The following is a 22,485-nucleotide window of genomic DNA, read 5'->3' as shown; positions in this document are numbered from 1 at the left end:
ATACACAGTTAGGCAGTTTAGAGATAAATCCGGCAGGCAAAATCCACAACAGAACAGACAATCCAGGTCGAAAACACTAGGAGGTCCAAACAGTCTGAGCAGGGAAGAGAACAACGAGGGAGAAAACAGATCAGAGGGGAAACACTCAATGAACCAAAGGGGTAGACGGGAAGCAGGGTCAGGTCAGGCTGGTCCAGTGAGGGGGAATCCAGGGTAGACGGGGTAGAAGGGGTACAGGTCCGGGAAAGGGAATCAGGCAGGTCCAGGTACAGGTCTGGTACTGTGAGCAGGGGGAATGACAGGGAATAAACAGAACTCACAGCACCAGGTGTTCAGGCAAGACACAGGGTCCAGAGCAGACAGAGTCCAAAAAATCCAAAACAAGTCAGTCCAAGAGAAACGCTGGATAGTGTCCAGGTGTAGAGAACAGACTATCAGGGGAGACAGGTGAGCAGGCTGGTATTTATAGAGTGGGGGAGACCAGGTGTAGTCAATTAGGTGAGTGTAGGCAATCAGACTGGGAGGAGGAAACAGGAAGTTATCAAAATAAGAGCATGGGGGAAATACAGTCAGCAACGAGGCTGGAATCATGACAGAAAAAACTTTTAATAAAACGAGAACTAACTCAGATTTCTCCCTGATTAATCACTTCGCTCAGCTCTAAGAGGACCTGCTGAAAATAACTGAAAATCTGCAATGGTCAGCACATTGGCTCAGCATCCGGGTTTTATATGAGTTTATTTAGCTTCATGTTATATCATTTAGGCTCATTTAGAAGATTTAACAATCCTGTGTGGAATATGTAGCAAAGCAGAACCAGCCATAAAAAACAGTCTAAGAATCTATCAGGTGCTAAGTTGAAAAGCAGCTTTAGATCAGGTGAAGTTAGATTTAGGTTCAGGTGAAGTGACCCTTTACCTGGTCTCACCTTTGTTATATCGAGACAATCACACATGTTCAGGTTTCTCATGTGAAAGAACACTTAATCATTGGATTAAATGGCGTGAGTGTACCTACTTCCTTGTAGATTAGACTGACTGAAAGAATAGTTTTGTCACTTGAAACTCTTCATTTACCATTAGGAGACACTTTGAGGTCATTGGTCAACTTGAATGAACCTGTTTTGTTTTGTCTTGGACTGAACTTCAGTTGTCTGTCAGTTTCTGAGGTTACAGCAGATTACAGATAGATGAAAACAGGATAAAACAGAATAGGAACAGAGATAAATATAGACATAAATATGTAGGTAAGTATATATACAGCAACCATAAACACAAAGTCATTAAGAAATTAATTAAGAAGTTATACAGCAAATCCAAGTCAGTAGTGTAAATACATATACAGTTTACGAGCCTAATGAAAACACTGACGAGTGCTGCAAGATTTTGCAGGGAGCACAATAAATAATACAGACAAAAATACTGTAATTGTGTCTGTAAGATGCTGTAAATACACAGACCATGTTTCCAATATTAGTTACAAACTCACATCATTTTAAAATTGTCTTCAGAATACGTGGGAATAGTGTATAACGTGCTATACCACAGAAAAGAATGTCATGTAATCCAATCACTGAGAACAGAAAGTCTCTCTGCTCTTCTTTGTTTCCACTTTATGTTTCACTATTGTCAGGTGCTATTACAGAGGGTCAAATATTTGTAATCCCATCTATTTTTTTTTTTTATTGAAACCAGTTTAGCAGTTGGCCTATTGTTGTTCTGCGTGGACTCAAACATGACTGAACCATCAGCAGCCGCTCCCCACAGCCTATTTAAAGATGCTGCAGATGGTTGTGAGCTGCTCTGTGATAGAGTTAAGTTCAGGGCATCATGGCTTCTGCACTGGTGCTCCTGTTCCAGCTGCTCCTGGTCTCAACAGCCTCTGCATCACATTACCTCGGAGGAAGCATGAAATTTACCTACAAAGGAAGAAACCCTGACGGCACATTTAAAGTGAGAGATGTAGCTTTTAATGTTTAGGTTTAGTGTTTGTCATCATTCAAGACATGTTGACATATTAGTATTTATAATTACATATTATTATATTGACATATTTATCAAAATCTGTAGAAGGAACAGAACAAAAGAATGTCTTGATTACTTAATATGGAATTTAACGACTAAACACAGTAATTTAGTCTGCACAGCTTTTTCTCTCTGCCAATCTCTGACTGACTTAAGTCACTTTATTGTTGAAGTTTTTTTTCATCAAAATGCATCAAAACATCCTTCTTGCAGGAAAACTTCATACATCATCTGCTGTATTTTCCCTACAAGTGGGTATATTGTTATTAACTAGTGCTAATTTAGCTCTCACTACCTCTTATTGTAATAGAGCTTTGCAAAAACAATAGGCGGTACCCTTTAACTTTCTACTCAAGTAGAAGTACTACTGTACATGCTTCACATTGTACTTTCAGTATAATGGTAAAAGTACTCCACTAAAAATAAGTTTAGTCCAGATTTATTGTAATTTTCAAAGGTGAAAATTGTTGTAAAATGTGTTGTTACCTACAGACCGTGGAACAAGAAGAGCAGTCAGTAAGAGTGGGGGTGATTCACCTAATATAGTGACGGGAGGTTAATGAATTAATTATAAAGAATCTGACAGAATCTAATGAGAATGTACTCCTGCACAAAGTAAGTATTAACTTATGTTACAGTAACATAAAATAGAAATAGTCCAGAAAAGTACAAGTACCTCAAAACTAAACTTAAACTATTTCAGTAAATGTACTTACTACCTCTGATAATAGAGGCAAAATTAGTCTAAAATTCGCACTAGCTATGGAATCGCTAATAAGCACCTACGAGAGAAATACAGCAGGTAAATAAACTACATTATATTCTTTACATAGATTTAGGAATTATAATTTTTTGTTGTCTACAAAATGTACACAAATCCACTGCACAACGTTTCTTAGTTTAAGTAGCAGGGACCTCTAACAATGGCTCGATGGATCTTTTACCACAGGTGAACATTCGCAACAGGGCAACCTTCGATGGGTGTTATAACTCCCACTACTGGTATTGTTACGACGGCAACTGTGGCTACAGCATCACAAGTCAAAGAGGTGTAATCGACAGGAGCATGAATGCACCACAATCCAACAGTGAATGGTGTGAAAGTGAGACCGTCAGTACACGTAACATCCCCAGTGACCAACCTTTTCAACTGAGGTGGGCATTTTTAAAATAACACAAATATTAATGCTGCTGATCAGTTCTTCCTTAGTTGAAGTTATTCACCCACTCTGACTCAGATCCTCGAGTTCCAAAAAGTTGTGTATGCTCCAGTTGTTCTTAACATCAAAGTTATTGGACACAGCATGTCAACAGTGTTGTTTCCATACATACCAGAGAAGCTAGCTGTTGCTGGACATCAACACGAAACTGGCTTTCTGACTGGAGACTGCTGACTCGTGTGGATTTGGGAACAAGATCTGACACCAGACAACCAAATAAAGCCCCTCACACGGCCACTCTACCCTTCCTACGGTAAGTCTCCACTGTCAGCATAAAACCTCTAACTGACTACAGCACTGCTTCGTTTGTCACTATGAATCTATATGTAACATATTATCACAACCAGCAAGTTCCTGCTTTACAGGAAAAGCAGATTTTTATGTCTAGCTATCCAGACGAGCCTGTTTAAACAGCGTTACTCACTTATTACTGTGTTAATATGTTTATTTAAGAGTTCCTCAGAACTGCCCACGGACATACAAACTGATGTCCTATGATCCTGACGGTGACAAAGTTCGATGCAGATATGGAAATATCATCGACGTAGAGTGCAGCACATGCAGCCAACCTTCAGGATTCCAACTAGATCAGGTTAGTAGAGAACTAAAAGTCCTGATGCACTGTACCTGAATGAATTAATTCTTGGCTTCACTTAACTATCAAATGTTGACACCAATAGGATTCTTGCACATTACACTACCACTACACCAACGCCGACCCCAGTGTTTATGGGTTTGAGTTGGTGGTGGAGGATTTCCCTCAGGGACACATCACTCTGAACTACATGGATGGATCCCGATTCTTCAGGGCTCCAATGACTTCAAGGAGAAAAAGAGAAGCAATCACCTCCTCTTATCAGACAACCGCTACACCTTCTACTTTGCAAACCACTATTGTGTCGAGAACATCAAGCTGGTCACCGTGGCAACCGACCACAACCACAGACTCATGGTGGTCATGGTGGTATGGTTCAACTACAACAGCAGAACCACAGACAACCACAACCCCATGGCAGCAGTGGTGGTATAGTACGACCACTGCAGCACCTATGACCCCTGACCCCTGGTGGTCATGGTGGTATGGTGCAACTACAACGGCAGAACCACAGACAACCACAACCCCATGGCAGCAGTGGTGGTATAGTGCAACCACTGCAGCACCTATGACCCCAGACCCCTGGTGGTCATGGTGGTATGGGTGGTATGGTTCAACTACAACTGCAGAACAAATCACTGCCGCAGCTACTACAACCACCCAACCATACACGACAGACAGGAGGCAGCTGTACTCCACTGCTTCTCCCCTGAGTAAACTACCTTTGCAATTCTCTTTACTGGGTAAGTCAGGTTTTACATGTCTAGTGTGGCTACAAGGAGCAAGTGGATTTTAAATCACACTGTTCACTGCAATGAACAGTGGCTTAAAACCTTAATATGTGGTGTTACACATGAATGTAGTTATGTAGTAAAGACACTGACTTTGAAATCAGTAGATGCATAGATGACCAGAGTGAAGAAGCTATTGAATTTAGATCAACTGACAGTTGCAGGGCAGAGGTTTTCTCAGAAGTGATTACATCTTGGATGTTTCTAACCACAGTGGACCCCCCTGTTGCCTCTTGTGAGGAGGGAGACTACATTCCAAAGTTTGTGCACCCAACACCTGAAAATGGAGCACGAATCCCTGCAGAAGTCAACAAAGAGGTGGAGATCAGAGTCAAAGCACAAGCTACATACACAATGTAAGAAGAAAGACACTGTGATCAGTGAGACATTCATGACAGCAAAACACTCCAGTAATAATGAGAACATGTCTCTTTTTCTTGTGTTTTTTTCAAACAGATTACATGATCTCATCTTCAGTGGTCCACTGAATATCAGCAAACACAGAACCACACGTGATGAGTTTGCCATTAGGTGGACGCCTGTCGCCGATGACCTGGGAGATCATTTCCCAATTTGCTTTGCTGTGGAATCAGTAACAGGGTCGGCTTTAAGGTCTTGTCTTCAGTGACATAAACAGTGTGTGTGTGAAACCATTGATTTAATTTAATACATATTTTGCAGGTCAGCTGTAACCAGTGTTCACACCACACCAACATACCATTACCACGGTACTCCACCTTCAGGGTGAGTTACTTTTTCTGTTTTTGAATTTTGAAAAATACAACTAACCAACAAGATAAAGACCACTACTCATGTTGTTCAAAGTTGCTAATACTGGTCGTCCAAAATCTGAAGTGAGAAATTCAACTCAAATTAGTGTTGATCTTTTCAGGTCTGGAATCTATCAGTCTGAGATGAGATGTGTTCTAGTGGACATCAGAGGGGAGCAAGGTGAGCGCGAGGGCAACGTCATCATCTTGATTTGATAGTACAAGTATAATTGTGATGGTATAAAATTAAACCATTTACAGTACAGACTGTTTTTCACCTGTGTGCAGTAAGTATTGGTCATACCTCTAGTACACTGCAGGTCTGTGCTGAAGCTGAAAAACAGAAGTGTTGTGTGGAAATAGAACCAAACCTATCCAAAAGGAATCCTGAGACACAGTTTAAAAGACATTTTAGTCCCCGCAAGATAAGTAGTACTATCAAGTTATCGTTACCAAAGGTGGAGCTGTTCAGTCTTGGGGGAGTACTTCATAATGCCCATGTTTATTTGTTTTTTGTTTTTCATCTTGATACAGCTGTACCTTTTTTATGTTATAAAATTTGATAAAATAGAAACAAAAAGAAAAAAGAAAATACATTTTATGCATATTTGTACTATTTCTTGTTCTAGTTAAAACCAATGTGATCTGCACTGGGTCCACAATGACAGTAGAGGTTGAGAAATCTTCATTAGCTGGACGCCAAGAGAATTATCTGCAGCTCAGTGACCCCTCCAACACCGCCTGCAGTCTCCAGACTCACTCCAACAGCACTCACATCATTGCCGTCATCCCCCTCAATGCTTGTGGCACTCAGATTGAGGTAAAATGGCCTCTTCTGTCAGTTTCTTATGCTCTATTTTTGTTCTCATTAGCAGAATGCAGGCTCAATGTATAACGTTAAACTCTGCAGGAAGATGATGAAAACCTCATTTTCAAGAATGAACTCACCACAGTCAATGAAGGTCACGATCTGATCAGCAGGGGAAACTTAATGGAACTGCAGTTCTACTGCCAGTACCCTAAAAGAGGAATTACAACACTGGACTTCACAGCACACAGGAAGAACGTCACAGTGTGGGAGAAAGGCTTCGGCACATTCACCTACCAGTTTGAGTTCTACCCAGATGAAAACTTCCAAACCATGATTGACCCTAATTCCTACCCTCTGGAGTACGACTTAGGGAGCAGGATTTACATGCAGCTAGAAGCCACCTCCTCAGTCAGGAACACTGAGCTGTTTGTGGAGTCCTGCAGAGCTTCACCTTATGACAACCCCAACTACCACCCAACCTACTCCATCATTGAAAATGGGTAGGCACAAGAGTTCCCTCTATTTAAAAAAAATCCTATCTGTGAACGCTGATCCGTATGTAGTATCAACCCTGTGAGCCATCTCCCACCCAGAGACAGGCTCCATTACACTCACCTTAAAAGGTAACCTATGCATGAACATGTTATGATTTATTATTAATATTATTATTTGGCTTTGACTAGGTGTGAAATGGACCAGACCGTTATAATCCATTCCTCCGCCCATGAACAACGATTCCAGTTCAGCATGGAGGCCTTCAAATTCATCGGACTCCACGACCAGGTTAAAGAAAGATTATGGAATTAGACTTTTGAGCAGGTCACTATAGATTTTTTCCAGATATCACAAACTACATTGAATGACAATTTCAAATTGTGGTTTTACTTTTATTTGCTCTTTTGCCAAAAGTTAGATGGATATAGTATTGTTTTTTACATATTAGATCAGCTTAGCATGGAGGCCACTAAGTGGGGAGAACAATAGACCTGGCTCTGCTAAAATGTGACAAATTCTACCTAGAAAATCCTTGAATCATGTTTTCTGTGGATTAAATGAAGAATATAAAACATTTGGTTCCGTTTGGCCCATTAGAGCCATCTGAGCTATTTACTTCAGTTTCTAGATTCACTGCCTGTCCACAATAAAAAGTTAACCCCTGGATTTAACTAAGCAAATAGTATAGGTAAGAGCCTTCCATTAAATAATTACTGCATGGATGATTAGTTATCTAACAACCTTGTCGAAAGACAAGTCCTGTGGTTGTGGAAAAGATGTTAGCAAAGAAAGCAAAGAAAATAGCTAAGGAGACTGATAAAACTTCCAAAACATGGTTAAGAACTGTCCGACACATTATTAAAACCTCGAAGAATAGTGGAGAACCATCATCTTCAAGAAAGAAATGTTGTCGACAAAAATCTTCAATGATTGTAATCGGCAAATTAATTATAATTAATTAAATCAATTATAGAAAAATAAACAGTACAACTCACGGCTATGTGAAAGTAAGAGCATTTCCACACACATAATGTGAAGGGAATTCAAGGGATTAGGACTAAACCGTTGTGTAGCCTTAAGAAAAACCACTTGTCAGTGAGACTAATCGGAACAAAAGGCTTCAATTTGCTAAAGATTGGACTCTAGAGCATTGGATGAAGGTCATGTGGTCTGATGAGTCCAGATTGACCCTGTTCCAGAGTGATGGAGCATCAGGGTAAGAAGAGAGAAGGTGAAGTGATGCACCCATCATGTCTAGTGTCTACTGTACAGGTCTATGGGGGCAGTGCTATGATCTGGTGTTGCTGCAGTTGGTCAGGTTTAGGTTCAGCAACGTTATGTGTCCAAAGAATGAGGTTAGCTGACTACCTGAATATACTGAATGACCAGGTTATTAAGGAACATGTGTGGCTTTTTGTTTTTTGGACGAACCGTGTATTATGCTGCTCCTGGCTGCAGTTTATTTGATGCAGGATGTCTTCTTACATTCAGGTCTACATCAGCTGTTCAGTCCTGATGTGTGAAGCAGAAAGCCCCAACACCAGATGCTCACAGGGATGCATCAGATCCACAGAGTCTGGCATTCACCACCAAAAGAGAGAGGCTGTGATGCAGAGTGCAAATCACTTTGTTTCTCAGGGTCCTCTGCGCTTAAGGAGATCAGCTGAGAGCACCAGAAGCACAGGTAAAACAACAGGGAGTGTTTTCAGAACAGCACACCTGCCAAGTTTGAGTTCCACTAAATTTAAATTGTGCTTCTCTTTTCTCCAGTGACCAGCCTGAATCTCAACCTGGTGTTCATCGCTGGATGTTTTCTTGCAGCTGTTGGCATGATTTGTGCAGTGGCCATGCACAGAGCCAAAATGTCAAAGGTCAAATACCAGTCTTTGCCTGTGTTTGAAAGTTAAGACAACATTGCGTGTCTACAGCTTTTAACATTTGTTAAAATACAGCAAATAAAACTAGAAATCAACAACAAATAATCAACTATACTGCAGCTGCTAAATGTGTCATCGTCATTTAAACTGGTCATTATAGATAATGGTTCACTTGATTCAGTGGAAGAGGTTGGTGTTAAATCCAAAGTCTCATTCTGTGCAAAAACATGTTCTCAAATTTGATTCAAGTTCATTTGAGCTGTGTTTGTATTTTTCTTTTGAGACTAATAAAACTCTTTATAATCGTCATCTTCTCTGCTCCATACCTGTTAGTTCTGCCTCTGTCGTTGCCTGTACCCCATCTCACCTAGTTCCTGCTATTCCCCATCCAAACAGTGCAAAGGTTGCATTTTTATTTTGCTAGTTAAGACCCAGTAATCTGTACCAGTAACACTGGAGGAGCAGCAGCATCTTTTTCTCCCCCTCCTCTTCTCCCTGCATGTTTGCTTTTCTGTGGTGAACTCACAGGACCTTTCTAATCTATTTGTGAGAGGACTTTTGGTGACTTGGGAGGCACACGTTCCCATAGATATTGCATTGTTTTTTGCTTTTAGCTATTAGCTACTAGTGCTACAAAACATAGGTCTGATCCCAGGAGAAAGACAATATCTCTACAATGGAGTGAAGGTCTTCTGTCCTTATTTAGTGTAACTGGACAGTTTCAACTGAAACTAGACCTCCATCACTTTAAGCAAACTGAAGTGACCTGGATTGTCATGAACTCACAAACTCTGCTATCTCACCTCCCTAATAATTTTATTTTTACTATAATGTTATCGATTTATTTTGTGCTTTTCAGTTGTTCTTTAACATTTTTACTCTGCTGCTGCACATCACCGTTGGCCTGATCAACTCATGCAGCAAACGTCTTTGTGATAATAGCGTTTACTGGTAATGGTCATAAAGCTATGTTTAATGATTGTGTTTTTTTCACCCTTTTTTAATTCCAGTACTTCCCTTTTTCTTCAGTCATCTCTGTTTTCTCAGTGAAAGCAATGTTTATTAATCATGCCTGTTTATTCTGTTTCTAATTCAAATACTTCCCTTTCTTCATTTATGTCCACTCAGCCTTTCTGGTAATTTCCATCAGGTTTTACTTCCTTATTACAGAGTGACACACATGTATGTGCATAGTCAAAAATTGATCCACATTTAAGTTGTTTCAAAGAATAAAAGAGAAATGAATTATTGTCAATAGTTTCATTCAACTTTCTGTCTAACTTCGATCCTCTCTTGCTTCTTTTCTGCATCCTGTGGTCTGGCATCTTCCTTGCTGGTGTTATTCCAGGTGTTTGAAACATATGTGACGTTATCATTCACTAGAACTGGTTCTTCATTTGTTGTACAACGGGTGCATTGTAGTTCTTTGGATTTCTTTTCTTCTGTGCTGGTTCTGGTTTGTTTGTTTTTTCAGGAGGGCTTCTTTCTGTCCTACTTTTCTTGTGATTGCTTTGTTGTGTCTCAATATTACTGTTCCCGTATATTTCACAGATTGAGCTCTTCGACAAATTGTGTTTGCACCAAGAATGAAGTGAAATACAATATTTTTTTTCAGTTTCATCTATGCTCTGCTGTGCATGGGATTCAGTTGGTATAAATAACTGTCTGTCTGTATATTAGAAACCACAGTTCGTGATCTAAAAGTTATCACAATCAAGAAGTGGTAAGAAAGTTGTAGCAACCAGCATTTTCCTGGCTTCTGCAGAAAAATAAGACTTGTCTCCAAAGTAGAACTTGAGGTTGGATTTTAGTTTCTTTACAAGTTTTAAACGGATGGTAAAAGGAAAGATATTTGTCATTTTCATTTTTTTTTTTTTTCTCATTCAACGGGTGAATGAGAAGCAGTGTGAACACACTTTGAGTATGAATACAACAGAAAAGGACTTTATATCTAGAGTATATAATCTAAATATGGAACAATGAGGTATTTAAGATAAGATGGAGCTTGACTATTAAGTGCTTTATCTGTGAGGAGAAGTGTTTTAAATGGCTGCAGCCATTTTGGATGAACTGGAGGCTTTTAAGGAGTCATTGGGACAAACTATTATTATTGAATTTCAATAGTCCACCTTAGAAATAACAAATGCACGGATTACTAGTGATTGCTGGACAGTGCAGCCGGTTAGTTTTCTGTCCAACTTGATCACAACTTGCTCTGACGTCATGCAGTTGCACTGCAGTTGCTCTGACTGCAAAACCTCACGACTTGATGGGAAATGTTTGAATGTCTGACTTAAGATCTGACTAGTTCAGGAGTTGGATCAATAACAGGATGTTTTATAGAAACGTTTCTGCTTTTATTTACTCTGAAATTGGATTTGATTTCATGCGTTTCAGATCATGATTTTTCACTATGAAGGTCGATTCTTTTACAGAATAAATGTTGATTTTAAACATCAGCACAGGTGTTTCAGCCCTGACCGACTAAATATCTGACATAATCAAATGTACACATTGGGTTTCTATGGACTGATTTGCATTTATAGTTTCATCAGAGACAAAAGTTACTGGAAACTGAGAGCAAAATAACATTTTATTTATTCTTAAACCTCGCAGAATGCGAATATTTGTAACTGTATTTGCACCCAAGCAGGTAAAATTGATTGACAATTACTTCAGCTTCCTTTAAGTTTGACTGACATGGTGTCAATACTCTTTTGCTTAAGTGTTCACTTTTTTTATGTTAATTGTTGTTTTCTAGCTGTATATATTAAGCAGCCTACATGTTGGTATTACATGACCACTGTGTCAAATGCTGTAAAAATAAAATCAATAAATGGAGTTGAACAGCTACACTTCTTGTCCAACATTAAAATATCATTCACAATCTTCATGGCTGTAACACTGTGCTGCTTCCTGAAATCTAATGTGATGATTAAGCATTATCTAACCCAGATTGTCCAGTAAAAGAAGGTATAAAAAGCCCATGTTCTTGCTAATCAGAGTACATCCTTCCACTGCCTAGAGACACTCTGACACAACAATAATCACTGAACTGCCAAACGCTACCACACTGCAGCCTGACCAGGCACTGGGGCTTCAGTCAAACATCCTGGAAAAGAAAGAATTTAATGATGGGATTTCAACAAATCAGCATCACTTCCCTCCAAACTGTTCAACACTTCAACACTCTCAAAACAATTTTTCAGATTTTTGGACTTTTTTCACTTTTTCACCCATCATCATCCATCAGACAGCAGCAAGGTGTGTGTGAGTAGAATCTCAGATATATAGAGTGAGCTATTTGTCCAGAGGTGGTGAGTAAAAAAGTGCATTTACTCAAGTACTGTTACTTTTACTCTATTACAATTCAGATGGAAATATTGTATTTTTACTCCACCACATTAATTTCACAGCTTTAATTAGTTTCTACAGACTAAACTAATGAAAGGTGTAATTAAAGAAAAAGACTAAATTAAAACAAATAAACACTGACTAAAATGTTGGGACCATTTCAGAAAATCTATACAAACAAAAACCTGTGATTTGTTTTCACTGAGCAGCTAAATTGTATTTTCTAAGTACAAAAACATTTAGAGTTGCAGTTTCACTGGAGGAAGACATCAGAATCAGGTCATCAAGACAAAATAAAACTCGGAATTTCCTCCTGCGTATTGGCTCCAGGGACGATTCCACACATTTGGAGAATGTTTGTGGGGCCAGAGAAAAACCGAAAGGCCAACGATTATACTGAAACTGAACCCCTTGGAACCAGAACTGCATAAATTTCCTGTGCTTTGGGTTGATGGGTACACATCGATTGGAGTGAACCAGTCGCTGGGACAAACACGCTCTAACACGTGCTCTATGGTGAGCAAGTGAAATGCATTTGTCGAAGAGAGACACATTCTGCCTGTCTTCTTCTGAACAAGGACGTAGAGGAATACATTTACTGTCAGCAGCTCTCTTGATTATTTTTGGGAGGTCCTGAGGTGTGGGGGCTAGCCCACCACGTTTAGATCTCCCATAAAGCATGAAGTTTGTCATTCATGACGAAGGCGGTCTTACACCCCGGGCACAGCCAGACCCCGCTGGTCAAACTCGAAGAAGAACTCGTCTGCTTTTCTTCTCAAAGTGACTGCACCAAACGCTCAGGTCACGCGGGGTTTATATACTTTATACTTTTTGTATGCGGACCTGAGGGAGTGAGCCCAGTGCATGAAAGAAATCTTCACAACTGTGCGTGTGTGCGGGGAAAAACCCAATAGTCACAGCTCTTAGAGGGCAAAGCCTATATGAAATAGAACAAGGAACTGTCTGACCACAGACCATGTTGTCACTGTCTGTTGGTCCATCTAACATGAGTCTGGGTCCAGGGAACTCTACAGTGTAAAAATTAACTTGTTTCAATTTAAAAACTCAAGTCAAAGGGCTTTATATTATAAATCTAAAAATAAATTCCTGTCTATAACAATGCATCAAAAGGTAGTGCTGGGAAATCTGATATATATATATATATATTTTTTTTTTTTTATTTTAAAACATGAAAAAAAAAAATATATATATATATATATATATATTTTTTTTTATTTTATTTTTTTTTTCATGTTTTAAAATGGATTAGGAATTTAAAAACATGAAAATTTATTATTTATTTTATTGCATATTCATACTATTTCTTCTTCTAGTGAAAACCAATGTGATCTGCACTGGATCCGATATGACAGTAGCAGTTGAAAAGTCTTCAATTGCAGGAATCCAAGTAGATCATCTCCAGCTCAATGACCCCACCAACATCGTCTGCAGTCTCAAGACACACTCCAACAGCACTCACGTCATCGCTGTCGTGCCCCTCCACTTATGTAAAACTGAGATCGAGGTAGCCTCTTCTGTCAGTATCATATGTTCCACTTTTGTTTCTTATTAGCAGTATGAGTGTTCAGTATATAACCTTTAACTCTGCAGGACAATGGTGAAAACCTCATTTTCAAGAATACAATCACCACGAACAAAGATGTGAATCGAGAAGATGTTATCACCAGGAAACACCAATTGGAAGTGCAGTTCTCCTGTCAGTATCCTAAAAGTGGAATTACAAAACTGGGCTTCATAGCACACAGGGAGAACGTCACAGTGTGGGAGAAAGGCTTCGGCACATTCACCTACCAGTTTGAGTTCTACCCAGATGAAAACTTCCAAAACAGAATTGACCCTCGTTCCTACCCTCTGGAATACGACATAGGGAGCAGGATGTACATGCAGATAGAGGTCATTACTTCATACAACAAGATTGAGCTGTTTGTGGAGTCCTGCAGAGCTGCACCATTTGACAACCCCAACTTCCATACAACCTACTCCATTATCGAGAATAGGTAGGACATCAACACACCCTCTAGTATCAAAAAAAGAAATAACAATGTACTTGTAAAAGATTGTTAGCTTGTGCTAACATAAACGCCTGTATAATGTGTATATGGGCATGGGGATGCTGATGTCTTTCACCTTGCAGACTATTATCTCCTTTTACTAGATGTAAAGTGGACAAGACTGTTAAAATCTATTCCAGCTCCAACAAAAAACAATTCCAGTTCAGCATGGAGGCCTTCAAGTTCATTAAATTCCATGACCATGTAAGCAACAGAATATTGAATCAGACTTTAAGCAGCAAGTTTAAATGTCTCTAAATATCTCAAACCTTATTGAATTATAATTCAAATTCGTGGTTTTATTCTTATTTGCTTTGTTGACTAAACTTCAATAAGAATAACAGTTGATCTGGCTCAAAGTATTAACACATCTACGTATGTAAAAGTCCTTCTGAAATCAGTCTATTAACAAGTATTATTGTATCTGGTAACACCACAGAACAAACAACAAGATGCAGGTTTCAGTAGTTCTGATAATATAAAGATATAACAGATGATACAACTGTCTCTCACTAATAGTCTCCTATACGTCTGACACACGTCTTCCTCATTCAGGTCTACATCAGCTGTTCAGTCCTGTTATGTGAAAAGGGGAGCCCCAACACCAGATGTTCACAGAGATGCATCAGATCCACAGAGTCTGGCAGTCACCACCAAAAGAGAGAGGCTGTGATCCAGAGTCCAAATCACTTTGTTTCTCAGGGTCCTCTGCGCTTAAGGAGATCAGCTGAGAGCACCAGAAGCACAGGTAAAACAACAGGGAGTGTTTTCAGAACAGCACACCTGCCAAGTTTGAGTTCCACTAAATTTAAATTGTGCTTCTCTTTTCTCCAGTGACCAGCCTGAATCTCAACCTGGTGTTCATCGCTGGATGTCTTCTTGCAGCTGTTGGCATGATTTGTGCAGTGGCCATGCACAGAGCCAAAATGTCAAAGGTCAAATACCAGTCTTTGCCTGTGTTTGAAAGTTAAGACAACAGTGTGTAAAGTTCCAAAACACATTTAAATGGATGAATATTAGATTAACATCCTGAGAAAGGTCTACAGCTACATTTAAGATACAGCTAATAAAACTAGAAATCAACAACAAATAATCAACTATACTGCAGCTGCTGATTGGTTATGGTTTTTATTACTGTATGTATAAATGTGTCATCATCATTTAAACTGGTCATTATAGGTAACATGCTTTCAGTGGAAGAGGTTGGTGTTGAATCCAAAGTCTCGTTCTGTGCAAAAACATGTTCTCACATTTAATTCAAGTTCATTTGAGCAGTGTTTGTTAGTAAAGTCAAATACTTTTCTTTTGAGACTAATAAAACTCTTTCTAATCGTCATGTTCTCTGCTCCATACCTGTTAGTTCTGCCTCTGTCGTTGCTGTTACCCAGTCTCACCTAGTTCCTACTATTCTCCACCCAGACACCAGGTGCTCCCAGATTTCACCTGCTCTCTGTCAGTTTTTAGGTTCTTGACTCTAAAATACCGGCTCACAACCTAGAATCAGGGCGCGCACTCCAACAAGGTTAATTAGAATGTGAGGAAACCAATCTCCACCGTTGTGAATGTCCAAACCGGCCCTCACACCATGATGTACCCTCCCACTCTCCCAGTTTTAGCTGAGCTTAAATCCCTATAGAATCCTTATGTTCCGTCAAAGTGGTGGCTCCAGAAGGAGTCTGAACTCCTGGTTCACAGATTCAATCCTCAGATCTCTGAATGAGTAGTGAGAGGATCTGGTTCAGGTCAGTTTTTCCTAAGTATTATTTCTAATGCCAAAGAGTCGTTAAGTTATGTTGGTGTAATAAAGGTGAAAACAAATATTTTCTTTACTTTCTGCTCAGAGAATTATCTTCCGTAATATGATGACTCACTGCTCAACTCACCTGGTTCGGCCAACAATAGTTTGTCAGTCAAAGACAAACAAAGTCATCCGGCATGGTGTTATTCTGAAACACAACAAGACCAGTTGCTAAAAAAACGGAGTGAAATGACCACACTATCAGAAGAAGAAGACGAGTCTGTACATCTCAGGAAGGGAGAAGTTCTGAATTAAAATGGATTCAAATCAAATTGAGCGTGTAATTGTTGCCATAAGAGGCTTCACACACAGTCCTGAAATAAAGGTTCAAAAACTCCTGTTTTAGTTTTTTAGACATTGGAGTCTGAAGTCTTTTTTTGTGATTATAGGATCAGTGATTAAATGTGATGCTGTGGACGTCTTTTAAAATACATGTAAGAGAAGAAACTATATTTTCTGTTTCGTTTCATCTCATCACGTAAGTCACAAACAAAAGACGCTTTATTACCGTGAGAACCTTATTGAGTAAACACTTAACGTTGCCAAAGCAGTCAATCAAATAAAAGAAAGAGAGAAAATGGTATGCATTACGTGCAATGACATCTGCCAGAAACTTTATACTTTCAGTTCAATAAATGATCATCTGTAATGTGAAGACTAACAGTCAACTTGATCTGACCCAAGATAATGTCAGGTGTCATAATCCCTAAAACGTACAGGTTTCCAGATTTATTGTGTAGGAATTGAAATTTGGATTGTAAAGGACAATTAATTAAGTAAAAAGTTACGAGGTGCCAAATATTTCTCAAACGTTGGTGAGATCTATTGAGATCAGATCCGAACTTGGGAAGCGACACTGGGCTCTTAAAACATCTGCTTTATATCAGGTTAAATAGCCAAAGCGAGCGGTCTCATGCACACGTAAGCTTTAGAGTAACTAATTTATTCATCTCCAGTAGAGTGAAAATAGTCTTTTGTTTTGTTTTCCAAAAAAGACAGTTGGACATTTATTCAGAAGATGCTGCCAGATGTCCAGTAAGAAGCAGGAGAACTGAGCTCATCACCTCCTGTAAATTAGCTGATGAGCTGTTTGTTTACTTTTAAATTTTACTGCTTCTATCTTTTAATGTTTTTGTTATTCATACTTACATTTCCTCAGTTGCAAGAAAAAGTATGTGAACCTTTTGGAACTTCATGATTGTGATGATATACAGTGACCTTTTTACACCAGATGTAGTTCTGTGTGTTCTTTCCAAATAGTTCAATATAGTTTCATCAGTCCATAAAACATTTTACCAATGCTGCTGTGGAGTGTCAATGTGCTCTTTGGAAAACTTCAGGTGTGCTGCAACATTCTTTTTAGAACCATAGACACTCTGCTGGTTCAATGTTTTACCTACTGTAGACTCATGAACACAGATGTTAGCCAGTCCCAATGATGCCTTCAAATCTTTGTCTGTCTTTCTGGGTTGTTTCTTGTGCTCTTGCGGTCAGTCCAAGTAGCTCTATTCCACACCTCCAAACTAATTTTCCTAACTTATGCAAGTCTTTTTGTGTCAATACTTAAGACACATTATATTTGTTAAGACTCTTGACTTAGATTAAGATCAGATTACATTTTAAACCATTAAATTCCAAAAGGGTCACATACTTTTTCTTGCTGCTGTTCCCTTCTTTCTAAATTGACATCAGACCACAGCTGCCTCACCTTCATCAAGCAAAAAAAACACAACAAAAGACTAGACTTTATGACAACCTACAAGTTACGGAAAGAATTTGATCATGATCTATCATATGACTTTATGTAACTGAGAACAACAGTGGCACAGCAGCTGACCCTTGGTTTTGGTGTGTTGCCACTTAATCATTGTATTAATTTTTCCATGTACGTCTAAAACTGGACTGACGATGATTAGAGTCAAAACTTCATCAAGTCATTCTTCAAAAAAGGTACCTACAATACATTCAAATATGCAAGGTTATTTTTATTTTTATTCATAATTGTTAATTACAAAGGGTTTAATACATTTTTTTGTTGCTGAAATAGTAAAGACATCACTTCACTTATGGGGCTTGTAGCGTTGACAGCAGATGTTGAACAGATGTGAATTAATCTGGATTGCTTTGGTTCTTAAGTTCTATCCGAGATATAATCTTGAGCTAAATTTGTTGTTTTTGACCAAAGGATCACATCATTCACAAATGTAGTTTCCAAAAATGTCCTTAATTTCAGCCACCTCTAACTACACAACCTTTGATGGGTGTTATAACTCCCACTACTGGTATTGTTACGACGGCAACTGTGGCTACAGCATCACAAGTCAAAGAGGTGTAATCGACAGGAGCATGAATGCACCACAATCCAACAGTGAATGGTGTGAAAGTGAGACCGTCAGTACACGTAACATCCCCAGTGATCAACCTTTTTTTAAAATAACACAACTGACTACAGCACTGCTTCGTTTGTCACTATGAATCTATATGTAACATATTATCACAACCAGCAAGTTCCTGCTTTACAGGAAAGCAGATTTTTATGTCTAGCTATCCAGACGAGCCTGTTTAAACAGCGTTACTCACTTATTACTATGTTAATTATTTTGTTTAAGAATTCCTCAGAACTGCCCACGGACATACAAACTGATATAATATGATGTGATACAAGCTGATATAGAAATATCATCGAGTAGAGTGGAGCACATGCAGCCAACCTAGACTCTATTCTACCTAGACCTCGATTCTACTTAGACCAGGTTAGTAGAGAACTAAAAGTCCTGATGCACTGTATGATTTCCCTCAGGGACACATCACTCTGACCCACACGGATGGATCCCAATTCTCCAGGGCTTCATTCCAGGAAGAGGCAAACCTTCATCACCTCAACACCCACCACTGTGTCTCTTTTTAACAGCACCTACAGCTGCTTCTGGCAGCCGCCCACTGCAGTCAAAACTGCAACCAGAGCAACTCTTCCAGTAACTTGTTCTATTTACTGGGTAAGTCTGGTTACGTTCATCATCAATCTAAATAAACCTTAAACAACTCTGAGTTTTCTTACAAATAATTAAGATTTTTTCAACAGTCGAAAAACCTTTGTGCTAAAGTCAGTGGTTGCAGAGATACAACCACAGTTCAAACATTGATATGATCCAAGCTGCACAGAGGCAGGTTCCTCTAAGTCTCCACTGTAGGTTATATTCTTTACTCAGGTATTTAAATCACTTTGTTTTTAACTCTGGTAGACCCACCTGTTCTCTCGTGTGAGGGGGGAGACTACTTCACCATGTTTATAAAATAGAGTACGCATCCAAGTAGAGGTCAACAAAGAAGAGTCACACATGCTGTCATGATTCCAGCCTCGTTGCTGCCTGTATTTCCCCCGTGCTCCTATTTTGATAACTTCCTGTTTCCTCCTCCCAGTCTGATTGCCTACACTCACCTAATTGACTACACCTGGTCTCCCCCACTCTATAAATACCAGCCTGCTCACCTGTCTCCCCTGATAGTCTGTTCTCTACACCTGGACACTATCCAGCGTTTCTCTTGGACTGACTTGTTTTGGATTTTTTGGACTCTGTCTGATCTGGACCCTGTGTCTTGCCTGAACACCTGGTGCTGTGAGTTCTGTTTATTCCCTGTCATTCCCCCTGCTCACAGTACCAGACCTGTACCTGGACCTGCCTGATTCCCTTTCCCGGACCTGTACCCCTTCTACCCCGTCTACCCTGGATTCCCCCTCACTGGACCAGCCTGACCTGACCCTGCTTCCCGTCTACCCCTTTGGTTCATTGAGTGTTTCCCCTCTGATCTGTTTTCTCCCTCGTTGTTCTCTTCCCTGCTCAGACTGTTTGGACCTCCTAGTGTTTTCGACCTGGATTGTCTGTTCTGTTGTGGATTTTGCCTGCCGGATTTATCTCTAAACTGCCTAACTGTGTATGATCTGGATTCCCCTTGACCTCCGAGTTTAGCCTTTGGATTTATTGTTTGGACTGCCTTGTTCTTCACCTGACACTGTTTTCCCACATTGGACATTGGTTTCTGTCACATTCTGTTTACACACTCTGTTACACTCCTGGACTCTCTCCACCGGTTGTCAGTCACCACCATTCACCATCTCCATTGTCCTCCATTTTGTCCATGTGGTCTCCGTCGGTCAGGTTGGCCATCTTGGTCGTGACGTCACTTCCGGTCAGCAATCGCTTCCGGTTTTCACCCAGACCACCATACCCACCCTACGTCATCTCCTCCCATCTAGTGACTGTTGTATTCATTGATTTATGGTTATTCTGTTGTTGTTGTTGTTAATAAAGATTGACTACTCAGTCCTGTCCTGTGTATCTCTGGCAATGGAGTCCTTCCTCCAGCTCGTGACACACGCAAGGTAAGAACCAACCAAGACATCAGTGAGAGCTGGTTTTCCTTGCTTTATTCTCCTTAAGTTCTTATGCTCTCTTATGATCTTGGACCACGCATATTGAGTTTGCCAATAGGCGAACGCCTGTCGCCGATGACCTGGGAGATCATTTCCCAATCTGCTTTACTGTGGAATCAGTAACGGGGTCGGCCTTCAGTTAGTTAGTACCCCGACTTTACAGTGGGTTAGTTTCTCTTTCATCAATCATAAAGAGTACTGAATTTATCGAAATAACAGTTTGCTAATATTTCTGCTTACTGCTTCATTGTTTGCTGCCTCCTGGTATATGGAACGGTGGTCTACAAAGATCCTAGAGCTACATGTCGGCTCCTGCCAGACAGAGAAGCTGTGATGGTCTGAGTATATTCTCAATACACACTTTTGTCACTTCATTTCGTGAATGTGTGTCTCGGCCATGTGACAGCTCGTTGACCGGCCCAGGGTGGATCCTGCTTTTGCCTAATGACACCTGGGATGGGCTCCAGCACTCCTTTGACCTGTGCGAATGATGGATGCATATTGTTTTGTGACATGTTGTTAGTGCAGCCTGAAAGGTTGGAAACATCTAGTGCGAACAACAGAAACACTGACACATTTTAAAAGACTTTAACATAAATACGCATGAGAGTAGAGCTTCTTAAAACCGTCTTCAAAAAGAGACAGGTGTGTTAGGCTGATTATGTCACAGGTAGGTTATTATGTTGGTGACAACACCTTCAGCTCAACATCATTGGACACTTTTCGATTTATGATTGTAGTTTTATTTTGATTGTTTAGTTTGTGATCATCACCCCTCTCCTTCCGTGATAACTTCTTTAAACTCTGGTAAAACTCTGGTCCCATCTAGCACCACATTTTGCTCCTGGTGTACATCTAACTGTGGAGTCGTAGCTGATCCCCCAGATGGTTTGGATACGTGTGTGTGTGTGTGTGTGTGACAGCACAAACATGCTAAACTATCATTTTGAGCGACTCTGATCTGTCTTTTTTTATTCCTCCACACTAATCAACACACTACTACGTATGTTTTAATATTCTACTCGTACACTCCTCACACCATCTCAGGCCGGGGGGGGCTACAGTAGGTGTTTACCTGAGGCATCATCAAGTGGACAGTTCCCAAAAGAGGAGGAGCAAATATTTTGTTAGTGTTGCTGATGTATTCTTAATATAAAGTCAGGCAAACTGTGATGTGACAGTCGTTAAATGCAAATACATGACCATCACCACAACTAATGACTTATTTTGAACATAATGTAGAATTTAGATTAATAGAAAAGCAAATTAAATAATTTCTTTTCACCAGCTGCAATTGGAAAATTGAAGAGGAGCTTATTTTAATTACTTTACATACTGGATTTTGACTTTCCTACCTAGATTTAAAAGGCATTTTCTTAACCCAGTACAACACATGATGTCACAGAGTTTTGCAGTATTAACAGTGATTTTTTAGATGAGTGTTGAGAGTTTCGGAGGTGGAGCTGAGGACACCTGTCATTACAGGTATCCACATGATTTGTTAGCATAGGCTTGTTTGAAATAAATAAGTCTCGTGAACCACTCTACCTTTTATGTCAAGATTGTTTTATTGAATTCATGTTTATACATATATATAAAATAGGCCAGGCAAAAGCTGTTCCACCTGTACTCACACGTGAGCTTACAGGAATAATTTGAAATGTTGTCCTGCATCATTTTACGGGACTGAAAAAACAACTAACAAAGCTGCTGAACATGCTGAACATTGTTATCATAGTTGTTCATCATAACCTGCTGTCAGTGACAAAATCTCAGTGTTCTGCTGTAGGTGTTTGTAGTGAAAGGCTTCCAGGCAGAGTGCATCAGATTTTCTTTTACTTAGGGATATTTTGACAGGGTTACTCAGCCAAACACTTAAAGCTCTAGTTTTCAGCACCGTCTTATTCACCATTTTACACTTGTTTACTACGTTAACCTAGCTTAGCACGAAAGCTGCAGACTGTACTTGGCTGCAGCTTTGTGTTTGTTGTATTGAGCAAGACTTTGAGATTGTTTGAAGATGACAAAAGAAAATTATTTGGCTTTCTTTGCTTTGACACATTGTTGGCATTTAGCCAAACAGTTTCTCGGATGCATGTGGGGAACTTTTTGTCTATCACTGCTCTCCTGCACGTTCTCTTGTCACCGTGTGGAATGTGACACTAAACCAGGGCCAGGACCACAAATATCATTAAAATCTCTCCAGCACAACATTTAATCTACCAGGTACCCTCATGGACCACCTG

General features: G+C 39.7%; 2 protein-coding genes across 2 annotated transcripts; both read left to right on the top strand.

Annotated features, from left to right (window-relative positions):
* The first annotated feature begins 1,895 nt into the window (after nt 1-1,895).
* LOC113173983 lies at nt 1,896-15,345 on the top strand. Its single transcript, XM_026377596.1, has 15 exons — nt 1,896-1,952; nt 2,974-3,179; nt 3,360-3,497; nt 3,698-3,836; nt 3,925-4,582; nt 4,845-4,986; nt 5,087-5,230; nt 5,312-5,374; nt 5,523-5,581; nt 6,030-6,220; nt 6,311-6,711; nt 6,895-6,994; nt 8,198-8,390; nt 8,477-8,619; nt 14,987-15,345. The coding sequence occupies exons 1-14, from the start codon at nt 1,908-1,910 to the stop codon at nt 8,611-8,613; spliced, it is 2,616 nt and encodes an 871-aa protein (XP_026233381.1). The 5' UTR covers nt 1,896-1,907; the 3' UTR covers nt 8,614-8,619; nt 14,987-15,345.
* Nucleotides 11,608-15,345, top strand: LOC113173984 (ZP domain-containing protein-like). The gene is made up of 6 exons (XM_026377597.1): nt 11,608-11,847; nt 13,272-13,462; nt 13,549-13,955; nt 14,114-14,213; nt 14,565-14,757; nt 14,844-15,345. Exons 1-6 carry the CDS (start codon nt 11,715-11,717, stop codon nt 14,978-14,980), a joined length of 1,161 nt encoding a protein of 386 aa, XP_026233382.1. The 5' UTR covers nt 11,608-11,714; the 3' UTR covers nt 14,981-15,345.
* Nucleotides 15,346-22,485: the final 7,140 nt, after the last annotated feature.

The sequence above is a fragment of the Anabas testudineus genome, chromosome 3 (genome assembly GCF_900324465.2).
Source record: "Anabas testudineus chromosome 3, fAnaTes1.2, whole genome shotgun sequence".
Lineage (NCBI taxonomy): Eukaryota > Metazoa > Chordata > Actinopteri > Anabantiformes > Anabantidae > Anabas > Anabas testudineus.
This window is presented reverse-complemented; position numbering and strand designations above follow the sequence as displayed.